The sequence below is a fragment of the Corvus hawaiiensis genome, chromosome 1 (assembly GCF_020740725.1).
Source record: "Corvus hawaiiensis isolate bCorHaw1 chromosome 1, bCorHaw1.pri.cur, whole genome shotgun sequence".
Lineage (NCBI taxonomy): Eukaryota > Metazoa > Chordata > Aves > Passeriformes > Corvidae > Corvus > Corvus hawaiiensis.
The window spans coordinates 93,444,255-93,460,557 of NC_063213.1; the positions used below are offsets into that span (position 1 = coordinate 93,444,255).

Genomic DNA, 16,303 nt, shown 5'->3' on the forward strand with positions numbered 1-16,303 from the left:
CTGATTGTGAGTCATAATGAAGTTCTGCCTTGGAGCTGGATCTTGCTGCTCATCTCTGTGGTGTCCAGCGATAGAGGCATCGTCACTGGGATTTAACCCACCAGCTACATCCCAGGGGTTTAATGCTTGCCAGTTCAAATGGGAGTCCTGCTGCTTGTGATGCCAGCTTGAGGGTATCTTTTCCTCCACATCCTTCAGCCTGGCAGGCTGGGGCTGGTGTGGGACAATGCTTTTAATAGTCTTGATGCTTTCAGCCTTGTCCACCTTCTTCTCGAGCTTGGCTCTCAGGTCATCAACGCTTGTTTTGCCTTCATACCCTGAGAGGTGCTGAGGGGGATGTGAATTTGTTCTGGAATTGGCCAGGCTGCTGACATCACCCTCAGTGCTCAGGGTCAGGGCAACCGCAAATGTTACGGTTCCATGATCTCCCAGGGAAGGCTCCTTGGGCTTGAGGCTCAACACTGGGCTGGTGTTCAGCTCTCTGGGCAGTTGCGTGTCCATTATTTCTCCCCGTGTCTGAAGCAGACGAGCTGTGTGAGCTGGAGAACACCAAGAGAGCAGATCAGAGCTCGGCACAAAGCCAGGCTCAGAGGTTACCCCGAGCAGCAGGAGCTCATCTCAAGGCCAGGGAGCAGAGTGGGGGATGTGTCGTGGAGAGGATTCCCTTCCAGCCATGCCATTATCCCCTCAGGGCAGAGCAGAGAGCTGGTTCTTTGCTGGCGTCTCCCGGGGCTCTGTTTGGGTGGGAGGGAAACATGCTGGGGGAATGGGTTTGGTGTCAGAGAGTTTCCCACAGCTCCAGAGGAGCCAGGCTTGGGTTGCTCTGCAGGAGCCAGTGAAGAGCCAGAGAGCCCAGAGGAAAGATCAGCGCTGCAGCGGGGGCACAGACTGGCACGAGAGAGAAGCCCAGGGACTGCTTGGCTCCAGGGCCGTTCCCAACAGCAGCCGCTCAAGCTGTTACACCATGAAAAACTTCCTGAAGGGCACCGGAGCTCTGGGACTGTGCCGTGGGAAACGTGGGGCTGAGGCAGTGAGAGAAAGGAGCTTCCTGGGGAGCCTGGAAACCTGGCTGTGTCTGTTTGCAGAAGTCCAGCCTGGCCCTGCTGTGGAGAGGAGGTTCCCTCCCCTGTGCCCAGCTAGAGCAGGACAGTGCTTTGCTCCCCCTGCACAGGCCAAGGAGGGAATAACGGTGCTCGGTGTTCACCCTGCAGAGCACATCGGGGTCCCTGCCCTCTCTCCTGCGTGTGGCAGTGGGGTGGCCCAGTGAGCTGTTCCTTTTCCAGACAGTATTTGACACACAAGATATGAGTAATGCCCAGGAACTTTTCAACCCAAGGTGTTTTGTGCAAGCCCTGGACTCCAAGGGGAGGCCAGGAGCCCCAGCACGGGGCAGTGCTGCAGCACCTCCCCGGGCTCAAGAGAAGTGGCAGATGTGAGCTCCCCCCAGCCCCTCCGGACACCAACCGCACTGCGGGGCGCTGGTGCTGCACAGCTTCTCGCAGAGGAACTGGATGGTCCTGCACGGGCTCTCGGCGAGGGGACGCTCCTGGCACAGGCAGCAGGCCACATCCTTGGGCACTTGGCTAAAGACAAGAGGGGATTATTGGAGGAACAGCCGGCCACCCAATCCATGTCTGCGAGCCCAGCTCAGGGAACAGACGGATACCACGCGTGGGGGCTGTGCTTCACGGTGTGCCACAGCTCTGGCAAAGTCCCCTCACTCCCAGTCCTAAACATCAAAAGGGGGTTTCACCCTGGAAAATGCAGCTGCTCCCTAAATACCACTTGACACACAAGTGCACCCGCCTGGAGTTGAAAGTCCGCTTTGAAAAACCTGCAGCAAGTCACCCAGAAGGTGAAATTGTGCCTCTGAGCTGGTGAGTTTGGCAGGTTCCCAGAAGGAAACAGCAACCCTTGAGCTTACTGGGCTTGTTCTGGTTTTGTGTCCCACGGATTTGTTTTGCAAGCAGAGCCCTTGTCCCAGCACTCAGGGCGTGCTGGCGGCTGGGGCTCAGTCCCACACACTCACAGGCTTTCCAAGCTCACTGTGCTCTGCAGGAACAGCAGCAGCGTCTGCGGAGTCACTTGGGTGGCACTCAGGTCTCTGCAAGCATTTGAAAGGGCTCATTAAATTCTGCGGTGACATGGCCAGAACTCTGCTCTGAGAGCAAGCCCGGGGCCCTGATGATGGTGGTGCTGTTGGCAGAGGGATGCACTTCTGCTTAATCCAAGGGAAGCCGTTCCAGAGCCCAGCTTCTCTGTGCCTTGGCCTGCTCTGAACCAGGGCGTCGCAATCAGGAGGGCAATCCTGCAGCTCTCGTGGCAGACAGATGCCACCGGAAAGGATTGCCCCTCTCCCGACCCTCCTGCTGCTCTCCCCTGAGGGCAGCTCCAGTCCCTGAAGGAGGCAGGAGCCTCGAGCTGCTGGCACGAGTGCTCCAGCGGGAGTGCAGTTTACTCCCAGAGCCCTGCGGCCCCTGCAGGGCCCCAGAGCTGGATGGGCTGACCCTGCAGAGACCCTGCAGAGACTCGCTCTGCCCTGCCTTGAGCCCTGGTCCCACTTACAGCTCCTGGAGAAACTGCATCCCGTGCCAGGCCTGGAAAGTGCCGCTGCGGATCTGCGTGAGGCCATTCCCGGAGAGGTTTCTGGGGAAAGAGGAGGTCACACAACGGCATCGGGCCTGTCCCACAGGAAGAGGGGCTGAAGCGGGATCCCTTGGCAGGAAAGGTGCAAATGCAAGGTGGAAGAGGGGGGAAGCTGCTGCTTTCTCAGTGTTTGTAGCCTGCCCAGGAGGGGAAGGGAAGGGCCCAAGGGCTGACTCTATTTCTGTGCCAGCATGCAGCCGAGCCTGCAAGAACTGGCTGCTCTGATGGCTGCGTGTGGACGACCCCGCTGGGGTCTGTGCCCCTGGCGTGGCCGTCCAGCCATCGGCACTGACCTCTGCAGCTCAGCTGGGCCCTGAGCAGGGCAGATTTAGGGACTGCTGGGAAAAGGACGGGAGCATTTTCCGACACAGGAAGGGTGCCCAATGCAAAGACTTCACTAAAAACCCCAGGAGGAAACTTTATCACTCACAGAAGCTTCAGGAAAGGCAGTGGCTCGAAAGCACGTTCCTCAATGGACACGATCTCATTGCCAGACAAATCCCTGTTCCAGTCAGAACACCAAATGTCACTTCCATTTGCCCTGTTGCTTTTACTTGCCTCTGCAGCCTGCATCCCCGGAGGGACCAAGGCCACTTGCCCGGGGCTGGGCTGAGCAGCAGGGCCCCAGGGAGGGGCAGGCAGGAGCCCCCTGCCCTGGGCAGGGCACGGTGCTTACAGGTGCTTCAGCAGGAACAGCCCCTGCAGGGAATGGCTCTTCACTGCCCGCAGCTCATTGTCCCTGAGCACTCTGCAAGGGGACACGGGGACATTGTGACAGCGGCCGCTGGCCAGCAGCAAATGGGATTGTCATGGGAAAATCTCCTGCAGCAGCTTGACTGCAGCATCTCCTTGGGTCCCTGCAGGCATCGTCCCCACTCCTGGCCGGAGCAGGCGCTTGCTCCTGGCCGGCTGAAGCTGACCACAGCCTGGTCCCCGGGCAAACAGACACCGGGTCGGTGCCCTGGGCTGCAAGGGACGTGGCTCACGGCATTTCCTGCCATCCTGGGAAGCCCTGGCCATTCACACCCCTCCTTGCAGAGCAGCCCAGCTTTGAATTCCAGTGGAAACGCGTGGTGTGGGGGCTGCTGCTCCAACCCCTGAGCAAAGCATGGAAAATACCCAAAGTCCTGACATTTGACATGCTGCAGGGCACTTACAAGGTCTCAGCCCACGGGTAGTTCTTCCAGGCTCGTTCTCCAATCTCAGCAATGGAGTTGCCAGTGAAATCTCTGCAAAGAAAGGAAAGACACCGCTCCCCCTCGGGAAAACCCATTTCCCTGCCCATTCGGCTGCTGAGCTGGAAGCGGGCTTTGCCTGGAGAAGGCCCAGGGTACCCAGCCTGGCGTCCCCCTCGTGCTGAGCGCGGGCCCCCAGCCCACCCTGTCTCCTGCCAGGGAGTCCCCCGGGTGTCCCCCGTGGGCTTTGCAGCAATAGGGAGCCGAGGAGCGGGAGCTGCAGGGGTCTGTGGGGCGGCCCCTACTCACAGGACAGTGAGTTCTTCCTCTGTTATCTCCTTGCTGTTACTTGAGTGGGAAGCGCCCCAGAGAAGCAGCAACAGTGAGGGCATGCCGTCACCCCAGGACGAGGTGCCTGTGCCCAGTCCCTGCAGTGCACCCCAAGAGCCGCCGCATTTACCCCTCTCTGCAGAGGAGGGTGCTGTGGGTGGCCATGAGCTCGGGACACCCAGAGGAGACATCAGTACCTCAGGGTTCTCCTCATCCCTTGTGGCAACGTTTCCCCCTGCGTTCAATAAAAATTAAGATTGTTCTTGTTCCTCCTGGTGTTGCTGATGTATTTGTAAAAGCCGTTTCTGTTCTCCCCTATGGCATTGGCCAAATTCAGTTCCAGCTGGGCCTTGGCCTTTCTGCCTTTCTCCCTGCATCTCCCAACGACATCCTCGCCGTCCTCCTGCGGTGCTGCCCTTCTTCCAAAGCTGTAAATTCTGTGTTTGCCCTGAGTCCCAGCCAAAGCTTCCTGCTCAGCCGCTCTGCTTGCCCGCCAGCTCGTCTTTGGGCACACGGGCACGGCCTGTTCCTGCCTGCGCCTTCAAGGATCTCTCCTTGCACAATGTCCAGCCTCCCTGGACTCCTCTGCCCCTCAGGACAGCGTCCCAGGGGAGCCTCTCGACCAGCGTGGCTGGACTGACTCACCCTGGGCAACCACTCCCACCTGGATGGACCTTCGTCCACATCGTCATTGTCCCGTTCCCAGAGGCCCAGAGCCTCCTCCCTGTTGTGTAGAGGGAGCCGGGCAGCTGAGATGGACCAGGAGGGGATTCTCCTGCTGCCCCGAGCAGGGACCTGTCTCCATTCGCCCTGTCTCTTCAGTCCCCTCCTTCTGCCTGCTGGCAACGGCCTTGGGGATCCTCTGCTTCTTGGGACTTGTCCATCTGGGACATTTGTCCAGTGGCTGCTGGAGAGTGACTCCACCAGTCCCTCTCCTTCTCCTACTCCCCCAACACTCCTTAACTTTCCACTTCCCCCTTCAGCTCTGCCACTGGGCTGAGAAGAGCATCCAGCTGGCCATACCTCACACAGGTGTTATTTCTGCCAGCCCAGTGCCAGTGCCCTGCTCCAGCACTCCCTGTAGTGTTTTGCCATTCCAAAGAGGCCTTCCTGGGTATCTCTTTGGATATCAAAATAAGAGGCTTTGCAGTAGCGCTTCTAAAACATCCCCAGGCCCCTGCAGCTTTCCAGGATCAACACTTTTGTGTTACAAATGTCTCCTGCGAGCACAAGAGCTCCGGGTGGTGGGTGGGAAGGGGAATGGCCGGTGTCCTCCTGCAGAGGCCACGGCACTGGTGTCCCCGTGGTGCTGGCCTGGAGCTGCACAAGCAGCATTGTCCCCTCTACACCCCTGAGCTTTCCTCCTCCTTCCCTTTGCCCTCCCTCACACCTGCCCGGCTCCCAGGCTGATGGTTGCACTGTTGTGCCTCCTGCTGCAGGGCTGCTGTCATCGAGCAGAATCATCTTCTCAGGGAGGCTTAATGCAAAATCGTGAAATGCACCTTTGTTTCATCTAGCTCAGACCAGCCTTAAAACAGCGTCCAGGTGGGTGGGACAGGAAACACAAACATCAGGAGGAATTTCTTCATGGAAAGAGTGGTGAGGCCTTGGAAGGGGCTGCCCAAGGAGGTGGTGGGCTCCCCATGCCTGGAGCTGTCCGAGGAACGGCTGGACGGGGCACTGAGTGCTCTGGTCTGGCTGCCAAGGCGGGGATCGGCCACAGGATGGACTCGCTGAACCCGGAGGTCTTTTCCTTTTCGGTGCCTCTGAGACTCCGCGACTCTGTGCCCACGACTGGAGCCCGCCCTGCCCCAAGCGCTGCCGGAGCCGCCCCGGCCCGAGCTGTTCGCCCGCGCCTTTCTCCTCAGGGCGGGGGGGCCGCTGCCGGGGCCGCCGCGCTCAGCCGGAGCTGCCTCTGCGCCGGAGCGGCCGCGCTGCCCGCCCGGGGCCGGGCCGCCTCTCTGCGCGCTGCTTGCGGGGCTCTGCCGGGCTTCCCAAAGCCGCCCGCGGCTCCTTTTGCACCGGGGTCGCTGCCGGGGCCGCCGCGCTCAGGCGGAGCTGCCGCTCGTCAGGGGCTCCGCGCTGCCCCTCGGGCTGTGCCGGCGCTGCCGCGGAGCTCCGGCCGCGTCGGGAGCTCTGCCGTCGCTCTCCCGGCGCGCTGCCGCCTCCAGAGCCCGGCTGCCGGAGCGCTTCGCCTCAGGCCTCGGCTGCAGCGGCGCTTCCAGCGGGCTCGGGCCGGCCGCCGCCGCTGCTGTTGCCGCCGCGCTCAGGCGGAGCTGCCGCCCCTCAGGCTCCCGGCGCTTCCCGCCACTGGCGCTGCGGCTCCCTCCGGCTCTCCCGGCGGACGTTCCGGGCTTTTCCCGGCTTTCGGGAAGCTCCCCTCGCTCTCCCAGCGCCATGGCGGGCTTTGGCCCCGGCTGGATGCCGAGTGCCCACCAAAGGCGCTCTCACTGCCCTGCGCAAGTGGACAGGGCAGATAAAGACAGCGAAAGGCTCACGAGTTGACAGAAAGCGAGGGAGAGGTTCCTCCCCGATCACCGTCAGCGACACAACAGACGGAACTTGGAGATATTCATTACATTTATTACCAACAAAATCAGAGCAGGATAATGAGAACCAAAATAAATCTCAACAACACAACACCTGCAGCCACCCACCTGCTACCAAAACCTGCCCACACAAGCCCAAACCAAATGGGAATGGCTTCACAGTGACGGAGAGCTGGCTTAGATCGGCTGTTGGGGGGAAATTCTTCCCTGTGAGGGCGGGGAGGCCCTGGCACAGGATGCCCAGAGAAGCTGTGGCTGCCCCATCGCCGGCACTGTCCCAGGCCAGGTTGGACGGGGCTTGGAGCAACCTGGGATAGTGGAAGGTGTCCCTGCCCATGGCAGGGGGTGGCACTGGCTCATCCTTAAGGCCCCTGCCAAGCCAATCCATTCCATGATTCTACAGACTTATGGCTCTGTGACAGAGTCATTAGGTGACAGCATCACCTGAACTCTGGTTTGCTGAGAGCTCTGATGCCAAGCACCGCCACAGTGACACGAGCACTGCTACAGTGACATGGGCAGCACCACTGTGACACAAGAACCGCCACACCAACACCTCAGGTTTGTGTCCCAGGCGACTGCAGCCAGTCCTGCCTGGCCATGGACCTGGTGATGCGTCTCGTGCGCGCTCTGCTGCTGCTGGCCCTGCTGCTGGCAGTGGCCCCCTCCCCAGGAGTGTCCAAGGAGTTCTGCCCACAGCCCTGCCGCTGCGCAGGGCGTGGGCTGCTGGACTGCCGCCACGCCGGCCTGGCCACCGTGCCCCCGGCCAGCCGCCGCCGGGCCCTCGCTGTGCTGTGAGTAGGGGCCGCCCCACAGACCCCTGCAGCTCCCCCTCCTCGGCTCCCTATTGCTGCAAAGCCCAGGGGGGACACCCGGGGGACTCCCTGGCAGGAGACAGGGTGGGCTGGGGGCCCGCGCTCAGCACGAGGGGGACGCCAGGCTGGGTACCCTGGGCCTTCTCCAGGCAAAGCCCGCTTCCAGCTCAGCAGCCGAATGGGCAGGGAAATGGGTTTTCCCGAGGGGGAGCGGTGTCTTTCCTTTCTTTGCAGAGATTTCACTGGCAACTCCATTGCTGAGATTGGAAAACGAGCCTGGAAGAACTACCCGTGGGCTGAGACCTTGTAAGTGCCCTGCAGCATGTCAAATGTCAGGACTTTGGGTATTTTCCATGCTTTGCTCAGGGGTTGGAGCAGCAGCCCCCACACCACGCGTTTCCACTGGAATTCAAAGCTGGGCTGCTCTGCAAGGAGGGGTGTGAATGGCCAGGGCTTCCCAGGATGGCAGGAAACGCCGTGAGCCACGTCCCTTGCAGCCCAGGGCACCGACCCGGTGTCTGTTTGCCCGGGGACCAGGCTGTGGTCAGCTTCAGCCGGCCAGGAGCAAGCGCCTGCTCCGGCCAGGAGTGGGGACGATGCCTGCAGGGACCCAAGGAGATGCTGCAGTCAAGCTGCTGCAGGAGATTTTCCCATGACAATCCCATTTGCTGCTGGCCAGCGGCCGCTGTCACAATGTCCCCGTGTCCCCTTGCAGAGTGCTCAGGGACAATGAGCTGCGGGCAGTGAAGAGCCATTCCCTGCAGGGGCTGTTCCTGCTGAAGCACCTGTAAGCACCGTGCCCTGCCCAGGGCAGGGGGCTCCTGCCTGCCCCTCCCTGGGGCCCTGCTGCTCAGCCCAGCCCCGGGCAAGTGGCCTTGGTCCCTCCGGGGATGCAGGCTGCAGAGGCAAGTAAAAGCAACAGGGCAAATGGAAGTGACATTTGGTGTTCTGACTGGAACAGGGATTTGTCTGGCAATGAGATCGTGTCCATTGAGGAACGTGCTTTCGAGCCACTGCCTTTCCTGAAGCTTCTGTGAGTGATAAAGTTTCCTCCTGGGGTTTTTAGTGAAGTCTTTGCATTGGGCACCCTTCCTGTGTCGGAAAATGCTCCCGTTCTTTTCCCAGCAGTCCCTAAATCTGCCCTGCTCAGGGCCCAGCTGAGCTGCAGAGGTCAGTGCCGATGGCTGGACGGCCACGCCAGGGGCACAGACCCCAGCGGGGTCGTCCACACGCGGCCATCAGAGCAGCCAGTTCTTGCAGGCTCGGCTGCATGCTGGCACCGAAATAGAGTCAGCCCTTGGGCCCTTCCCTTCCCCTCCTGGGCAGGCTACAAACACTGAGAAAGCAGCAGCTTCCCCCCTCTTCCACCTTGCATTTGCACCTTTCCTGCCAAGGGATCTCGCTTCAGCCCCTCTTCCTGTGGGACAGGCCCGATTCCGTTGTGTGACCTCCTCTTTCCCCAGAAACCTCTCCGGGAATGGCCTCACGCAGATCCGCAGCGGCACTTTCCAGGCCTGGCACGGGATGCAGTTTCTCCAGGAGCTGTAAGTGGGACCAGGGCTCAAGGCAGGGCAGAGCGAGTCTCTGCAGGGTCTCTGCAGGGTCAGCGGGCAGGAGCAGATTTGCCCTCTGCAAAGTCCTGATTCCGACCGGGGGTGTCAGCCAGGGAGCGCCCGGAGTGTGCAGCTGGAAGGGCCCTTTCCCCTGCCCTGCTCATCTCCTGCAAGGCTTCCTTGAAAGCAGCCGGGCCATCCCCACGTGCCCGGCACACCCAGCTCCCGCCCTTGCCATCAGCCCTCACAGAGCTCTGTTGTTTCTCAGCATCCTCAGCCATAACCCGCTGGCTGTCATTGCTGACGCTGCGTTCTTCAAGCTGCCTGCAGTGAGCTCTCTGTAAGTATGGGCTCCTTTGGAGCAGACCAACAGAGAGCTGTGTCTCTCTCGAGTGCCCTGTGCTCAGGAAAGCAGAGATGCAGGAGCAAATCTCCCTCTTGCCCAGCCTGAGTCTGCTGGAGACACAAATATCCCTGGCCCCGGCAGAGCAAGGCAAAGGCCAAGCAGGGCTGGTGTGTCCCCAGCTGCAAAGCAACCCAGGAACTGGGACACAAACCTTCAGAGACGAGAGCCCATCCAGCTCTGGGGCCCTGCAGGGGCCGCAGGGCTCTGGGAGTAAACTGCACTCCCGCTGGAGCACTCGTGCCAGCAGCTCGAGGCTCCTGCCTCCTTCAGGGACTGGAGCTGCCCTCAGGGGAGAGCAGCAGGAGGGTCGGGAGAGGGGCAGTCCTTTCCGGTGGCATCTGTCTGCCACGAGAGCTGCAGGATTGCCCTCCTGATTGCGACGCCCTGGTTCAGAGCAGGCCAAGGCACAGAGAAGCTGGGCTCTGGAACGGCTTCCCTTGGATTAGGCAGAAGTGCATCCCTCTGCCAACAGCACCACCATCATCAGGGCCCCGGGCTTGCTCTCAGAGCAGAGTTCTGGCCATGTCACCGCAGAATTTAATGAGCCCTTTCAAATGCTTGCAGAGACCTGAGTGCCACCCAAGTGACTCCGCAGACGCTGCTGCTGTTCCTGCAGAGCACAGTGAGCTTGGAAAGCCTGTGAGTGTGTGGGACTGAGCCCCAGCCGCCAGCACGCCCTGAGTGCTGGGACAAGGGCTCTGCTTGCAAAACAAATCCGTGGGACACAAAACCAGAACAAGCCCAGTAAGCTCAAGGGTTGCTGTTTCCTTCTGGGAACCTGCCAAACTCACCAGCTCAGAGGCACAATTTCACCTTCTGGGTGACTTGCTGCAGGTTTTTCAAAGGGGACTTTCAACTCCAGGCGGGTGCACTTGTGTGTCAAGTGGTATTTAGGGAGCAGCTGCATTTTCCAGGGTGAAACCCCCTTTTGATGTTTAGGACTGGGAGTGAGGGGACTTTGCCAGAGCTGTGGCACACCGTGAAGCACAGCCCCCACGCGTGGTATCCGTCTGTTCCCTGAGCTGGGCTCGCAGACATGGATTGGGTGGCCGGCTGTTCCTCCAATAATCCCCTCTTGTCTTTAGCCAAGTGCCCAAGGATGTGGCCTGCTGCCTGTGCCAGGAGCGTCCCCTCGCCGAGAGCCCGTGCAGGACCATCCAGTTCCTCTGCGAGAAGCTGTGCAGCACCAGCGCCCCGCAGTGCGGTTGGTGTCCGGAGGGGCTTGGGGGGAGCTCACATCTGCCACTTCTCTTGAGCCCGGGGAGGTGCTGCAGCACTGCCCCGTGCTGGGGCTCCTGGCCTCCCCTTGGAGTCCAGGGCTTGCACAAAACACCTTGGGTTGAAAAGTTCCTGGGCATTACTCATATCTTGTGTGTCAAATACTGTCTGGAGAAGGAACAGCTCACTGGGCCACCCCACTGCCACACGCAGGAGAGAGGGCAGGGACCCCGATGTGCTCTGCAGGGTGAACACCGAGCACCGTTATTCCCTCCTTGGCCTGTGCAGGGGGAGCAAAGCACTGTCCTGCTCTAGCTGGGCACAGGGGAGGGAACCTCCTCTCCACAGCAGGGCCAGGCTGGACTTCTGCAAACAGACACAGCCAGGTTTCCAGGCTCCCCAGGAAGCTCCTTTCTCTCACTGCCTCAGCCCCACATTTCCCACGGCACAGTCCCAGAGCTCCGGTGCCCTTCAGGAAGTTTTTCATGGTGTAACAGCTTGAGCGGCTGCTGTTGGGAACGGCCCTGGAGCAAAGCAGTCCCTGGGCTTCTCTCCCGTGCCAGTCTGTGCCCCCGCTGCAGCGCTGATCTTTCCTCTGGGCTCTCTGGCTCTTCACTGGCTCCTGCAGAGCAACCCAAGCCTGGCTCCTCTGGAGCTGTGGGAAACTCTCTGACACCAAACCCATTCCCCCAGCATGTTTCCCTCCCACCCAAACAGAGCCCCGGGAGAGACACCAGCAAAGAACCAGCTCTCTGCTCTGCCCTGAGGGGATAATGGCATGGCTGGAAGGGAATCTTCTCCACGACACATCCCCCACTCTGCTCCCTGGCCTTGAGACGAGCTCCTGCTGCTCGGGGTAACCTCTGAGCCTGGCTTTGTGCCGAGCTCTGATCTGCTCTCTTGGTGTTCTCCAGCTCACACAGCTCGTCTGCTTCAGACACGGGGAGAAATAATGGACACGCAACTTCCCAGAGAGCTGAACACCAGCCCAGTGTTGAGCCTCAAGCCCAAGGAGCCTTCCCTGGGAGATCATGGAACCGTAACATTTGCGGTTGCCCTGACCCTGAGCACTGAGGGTGATGTCAGCAGCCTGGCCAATTCCAGAACAAATTCACATCCCCCTCAGCACCTCTCAGGGCATGAAGGCAAAACAAGCATTGATGACCTGAGAGCCAAGCTCGAGAAGAAGGTGGACAAGGCTGAAAGCATCAAGACTGTTAAAAGCATTGTCCCACACCAGCCCCAGCCCGCCAGGCTGAAGGATGTGGAGGAAAAGACACCCTCAAGCTGGCATCACAAGCAGCAGGACTCCCGTTTGAACTGGCAAGCATTAAACCCCTGGGATGTAGCTGGTGGGTTAAACCCCAGTGACGATGCCTCTATCGCTGGACACCACAGAGATGAGCAGCAAGATCCAGCTCCAAGGCAGAACTTCATTATGACTCACAATCAGCAGCAGGACAGCCAGTACTGGGTTGGACATAATCAGCTTTTCTACCAGGTCATGGGCCCTATGAAAGCAGTGGGAGAGCCCAAAGTCGACCAGCGTCTAAACAGGAACCTGGATTTTCTCTCTGACCCGTTGGTTCAGAGCCGCCCCGCTGCGAGCAGCAGGGGAGAGGCCACGGCTGAAGAGGGGCAGTCCTCTCTGGGCGGGCACCTCCTGATCATCCCTGACTCCACAGAGACACACTGGAAGCAACAGGAAGAAGGCTCCAGGTTCCTCAATAAACCTGGGAGCCCCCAAGGCCCAGACCTTGCGCTGGTTCCAGGAGAGCGCTTGGAAACCACGGTCGATCGTTTCCTGCGCTTGCTGGTGCCGGACAAAGGCCTGCGGACGTTCATGGCCCATGTGGAGCGAGCCCTGAGGACGGACTGCAGCCTGCCCCAGCTCCAGCTGGCCTGTGCCAAGATGGTCTCAAAGACTGGGCTGCTTCTAAAGGTGCTCAGTGAGAGGCAAGAGAACCAGGGAGCCTCTGAATGCAAGGGCCAGTGTCCCCTGCAAGACCTGTCCAGACGCATGGCCCTGGGGGAGGGCAAGGAAGCCACAGGGAAGGTAGGAGAGCTGCTGGGCACTGCTGTGTGTGTCCTTCTGGGCAAGAGAATGGAAGAAGCAATCGTCTTTCCCCCCATCATCTACTTTCCTTTTCTCTGAACAGAAGGCAGAGCAGACAGGGGAAATGATCATGTTTGTGGTTTTGTGTTCTGTCTTCATTATCATTGCTGTGATGCTGAAGACTGTCTTCCACGTAAGCCAGTATCTTGTTTGACTCCAGCTGTCTGTCTTGTAGCTGCAGTGCCCAGGTGATGAGCCCCAGGTGCTGCTGCGGATGCCCCTGCACGTGCTGGGTACCACAGGAGATGCTTTTCCAAGCCTGCAGCTTGTGGCAGCACCCACAGCACCCAGCTCAGCGGGGTTCAGCCTGCCCGGGGGAAGCTTGGCCTGCCTTCTGTCCCAGCTCTCCCCAAAGCTTTGCCTTGCTCTCCTGCCTTCAGCCACGCAGCAATGAGAGCTTTTGCCCTCTCCTCTTTGGCAGAATATTACAGGAAAACTGATGCTAACAAGTCTCCCATTCTCCATCCCCAGATGCGCTTCCTGTCTCATGAAGCTGGTTCCCAACCCCGCCACACCAGGACTCTCTGCCTGAGAAGGTAACTGCTCCCTGCCCGTGCCACTGCTGTGCCGCCAAGAGTCTTTCCTGTGAAGAACAACTCCTCCCCGAGCACTGCAGCCGCGCGGGTGCTGCTTCCGAGGACTCCCCCGGCTGTGTTTCAAACCCGTCGCGTTTGGGGGAGCCCCGGGAAAGGGGCTCTCGAGCGAGAGCGCTGGGCACGCCTGGGAGCTGCCAGCCCTTCCCACGCCACTGCTGGGATGGATGTCTTGGGCTCCAGGGCGGTCCCAACTTTCTGTGAGCGCGAGCAAACGCCTCTCTGTTCCCACAACAGTCTCCTCTGCTGATGGCTCTGCCCTGTTTTTCCCCGCTCCGTCCCCACAGCGGCTGGTGAAGAACTCACTCCCGTCCTCTCCAGTTGCTCTTTGCATGCAGGCCTCATTCCCAGCTCCTCCAGCCATTGCCATCCCTGCTGGGGCTCCCCCTCTTCCTTAGGCTCTGCTGACACACCCCCCGAGCAGGGAGAGGTGCTGGCACCTGCTGCAGCCCTCCCTGGCCAGACCTCACTGCTGATGGCCCGGGAGCAGGGACTTCTGGGGATGTGGTGCCAAAAAGCCTTTTTTCTCCCCATTTGCCTTGCACACACTCCATTGGTTTGCAGCGCTGGGAACGCCACTTCCCAACTCCTCCAGCGGCTGCTTCCCAGACAGGGCAGAGCACAGGCAGCCCTGCTGCCCTCAGCCTCCATCACCAGCTGCCTTCTCTTTTTATCCCTATTCTCCCTTTCTGGTTTTTTCAGGTGCGGTGTAAAACTGCCATGGAAAGGGAAGAAGGAGTGCAAGGAGGCACAGGATGTAGAGCAGAAAAGGGCACGGAGCTCCTCCCAGTGTCACCCATCTGCCCAGACTGCCTGCTCATCCTCACCTTTCAGAGTCCTTCTTTTCCTCAGCACGTTCAAGTGCTTTTCACTGTTCAGAAAACCTGAATTGGCATTGGTTCAATTCATCCCGGATTCCTCTGAAGCTGACAGAAAAGCAATCCAGGAAGAGACATAATGTGAAGAACCTGCAGGACTGGAAGAGTTTCAAGAGGTTGAAGAAGTTAATGGGATTCCAACAACACTTCGCCTCTTGTTCTACTATAGGAACTGCTGAGGCTCTCCTTGGATGCTGTTTCATTTGCTGTTGTTATTTCCTTGGACGCTTTTTCCTTGACTGTTATTTTCCTTCTGTCACTGCTGAGGGAAGGCCAGAGGGTGCTGTGGGTGCTCGGGACACCCAGAGGAGACATCAGTACCTCAGGGTTCTCCTCATCCCTTGTGGCAACGTTTCCCCCTGCGTTCAATAAAAATTAAAATTGTTCTTGTTCCTCCTGGTGTTGCTGATGTATTTGTAAAAGCCGTTTCTGTTCTCCCCTATGGCATTGGCCAAATTCAGTTCCAGCTGGGCCTTGGCCTTTCTGCCTTTCTCCCTGCATCTCCCAACGACATCCTCGCCGTCCTCCTGCGGTGCTGCCCTTCTTCCAAAGCTGTAAATTCTGTGTTTGCCCTGAGTCCCAGCCAAAGCTTCCTGCTCAGCCGCTCTGCTTGCCCGCCAGCTCGTCTTTGGGCACACAGGCACGGCCTGTTCCTGCCTGCGCCTTCAAGGATCTCTCCTTGCACAATGTCCAGCCTCCCTGGACTCCTCTGCCCCTCAGGACAGCGTCCCAGGGGAGCCTCTCGACCAGCGTGGCTGGACTGACTCACCCTGGGCAATCACTCCCACCTGGATGGACCTTCGTCCACATCGTCATTGTCCCGTTCCCAGAGGCCCAGAGCCTCCTCCCTGTTGTGTAGAGGGAGCCGGGCAGCTGAGATGGACCAGGAGGGGATTCTCCTGCTGCCCCAAGCACGGACCTGTCTCCATTCGCCCTGTCTCTTCAGTCCCCTCCTTCTGCCTGCTGGCAACGGCCTTGGGGATCCTCTGCTTCTTGGGACTTGTCCATCTGGGACATTTGTCCAGTGGCTGCTGGAGAGTGACTCCACCAGTCCCTCTCCTTCTCCTACTCCCCCAACACTCCTTAACTTTCCACTTCCCCCTTCAGCTCTGCCACTGGGCTGAGAAGAGTATCCAGCTGGCCATACCTCACACAGGTGTTATTTCTGCCAGCCCAGTGCCAGTGCCCTGCTCCAGCACTCCCTGTAGTGTTTTGCCATTCCAAAGAGGCCTTCCTGGATATCTCTTTGGATATCAAAATAAGAGGCTTTGCAGTAGCGCTTCTAAAACATCCCCAGGCCCCTGCCTGGGGGCAGCTTTCCAGGATCAACACTTTTGTGTTACAAATGTCTCCTGCGAGCACAAGAGCTCCGGGTGGTGGGTGGGAAGGGGGAATGGCTGGTGTCCTCCTGCAGAGGCCACGGCACTGGTGTCCCCGTGGTGCTGGCCTGGAGCTGCACAAGCAGCATTGTCCCCTCTACACCCCTGAGCTTTCCTCCTCCTTCCCTTTGCCCTCCCTCACACCCGCCCGGCTCCCAGGCTGATGGTTGCACTGTTGTGCCTCCTGCTGCAGGGCTGCTGTCATCGAGCAGAATCATCTTCTCGGGGAGGCTTAATGCAAAATCGTGAAATGCACCTTTGTTTCATCTAGCTCAGACCAGCCTTAAAACAGCGTCCAGGTGGGTGGGACAGGAAACACAAACATCAGGAGGAATTTCTTCATGGAAAGAGCGGTGAGGCCTTGGAAGGGGCTGCCCAAGGAGGTGGTGGGCTCCCCATGCCTGGAGCTGTCCGAGGAACGGCTGGACGGGGCACTGAGTGCTCTGGTCTGGCTGCCAAGGCGGGGATCGGCCACAGGATGGACTCGCTGAACCTGGAGGTCTTTTCCTTTTCGGTGCCTCTGAGACTCCGCGACTCTGTGCCCACGACTGGAGCCCGCCCTGCCCCAAGCGCTGCCGGAGCCGCCCCGGCCCGAGCTGTTCGCCCGCGCCTTTCTCCTCAGGGCGGGGGGGCCGCTGCCGGGGC

The 16,303-nt window shown here is 59.7% G+C and overlaps 2 protein-coding genes across 2 annotated transcripts; one reads left to right on the top strand and one right to left on the bottom strand.

The window, feature by feature from the left end:
* Positions 1–11: 11 nt before the first annotated feature.
* On the bottom strand, positions 12–4,797 carry LOC125334643 (leucine-rich repeat-containing protein 37A3-like). The gene is made up of 8 exons (XM_048321716.1): positions 3,804–4,797; positions 3,323–3,394; positions 3,077–3,148; positions 2,566–2,646; positions 2,030–2,104; positions 1,465–1,583; positions 102–539; positions 12–55 (listed from the first exon to the last, which is right to left on the bottom strand). The coding sequence occupies exons 1-8, from the start codon at positions 3,929–3,931 to the stop codon at positions 12–14; spliced, it is 1,029 nt and encodes a 342-aa protein (XP_048177673.1). The 5' UTR covers positions 3,932–4,797.
* Positions 4,798–7,570: 2,773 nt separating this feature from the next.
* On the top strand, positions 7,571–14,643 carry LOC125334649 (leucine-rich repeat-containing protein 37A3-like). Its single transcript, XM_048321729.1, has 11 exons — positions 7,571–7,821; positions 8,231–8,302; positions 8,477–8,548; positions 8,979–9,059; positions 9,337–9,408; positions 10,039–10,113; positions 10,560–10,678; positions 11,607–12,748; positions 12,852–12,941; positions 13,280–13,344; positions 14,104–14,643. Exons 1-11 carry the CDS (start codon positions 7,694–7,696, stop codon positions 14,357–14,359), a joined length of 2,172 nt encoding a protein of 723 aa, XP_048177686.1. The 5' UTR covers positions 7,571–7,693; the 3' UTR covers positions 14,360–14,643.
* The last annotated feature ends 1,660 nt before the right edge of the window (positions 14,644–16,303 follow it).

Excerpts from the sequence above, each read along its gene's own strand:
- LOC125334643 (XM_048321716.1), bottom strand. The coding sequence starts at position 3,931 with ATGGGCAGGGAAATGGGTTTTCCCGAGGGGGAGCGGTGTCTTTCCTTT. Across the intron at positions 1,584-2,029 it reads ACAGTGAGCTTGGAAAGCCT|CCAAGTGCCCAAGGATGTGG; the intron begins GTGAGTGTGTGG and ends TCTTGTCTTTAG. Across the intron at positions 56-101 it reads AAACCCCTGGGATGTAGCTG|AGATGAGCAGCAAGATCCAG; the intron begins GTGGGTTAAATC and ends TGGACACCACAG.
- LOC125334649 (XM_048321729.1), top strand. The coding sequence starts at position 7,694 with ATGGGCAGGGAAATGGGTTTTCCCGAGGGGGAGCGGTGTCTTTCCTTT. Across the intron at positions 9,060-9,336 it reads ATGCAGTTTCTCCAGGAGCT|CATCCTCAGCCATAACCCGC; the intron begins GTAAGTGGGACC and ends GTTGTTTCTCAG. Across the intron at positions 12,749-12,851 it reads GCAAGGAAGCCACAGGGAAG|AAGGCAGAGCAGACAGGGGA; the intron begins GTAGGAGAGCTG and ends TTCTCTGAACAG.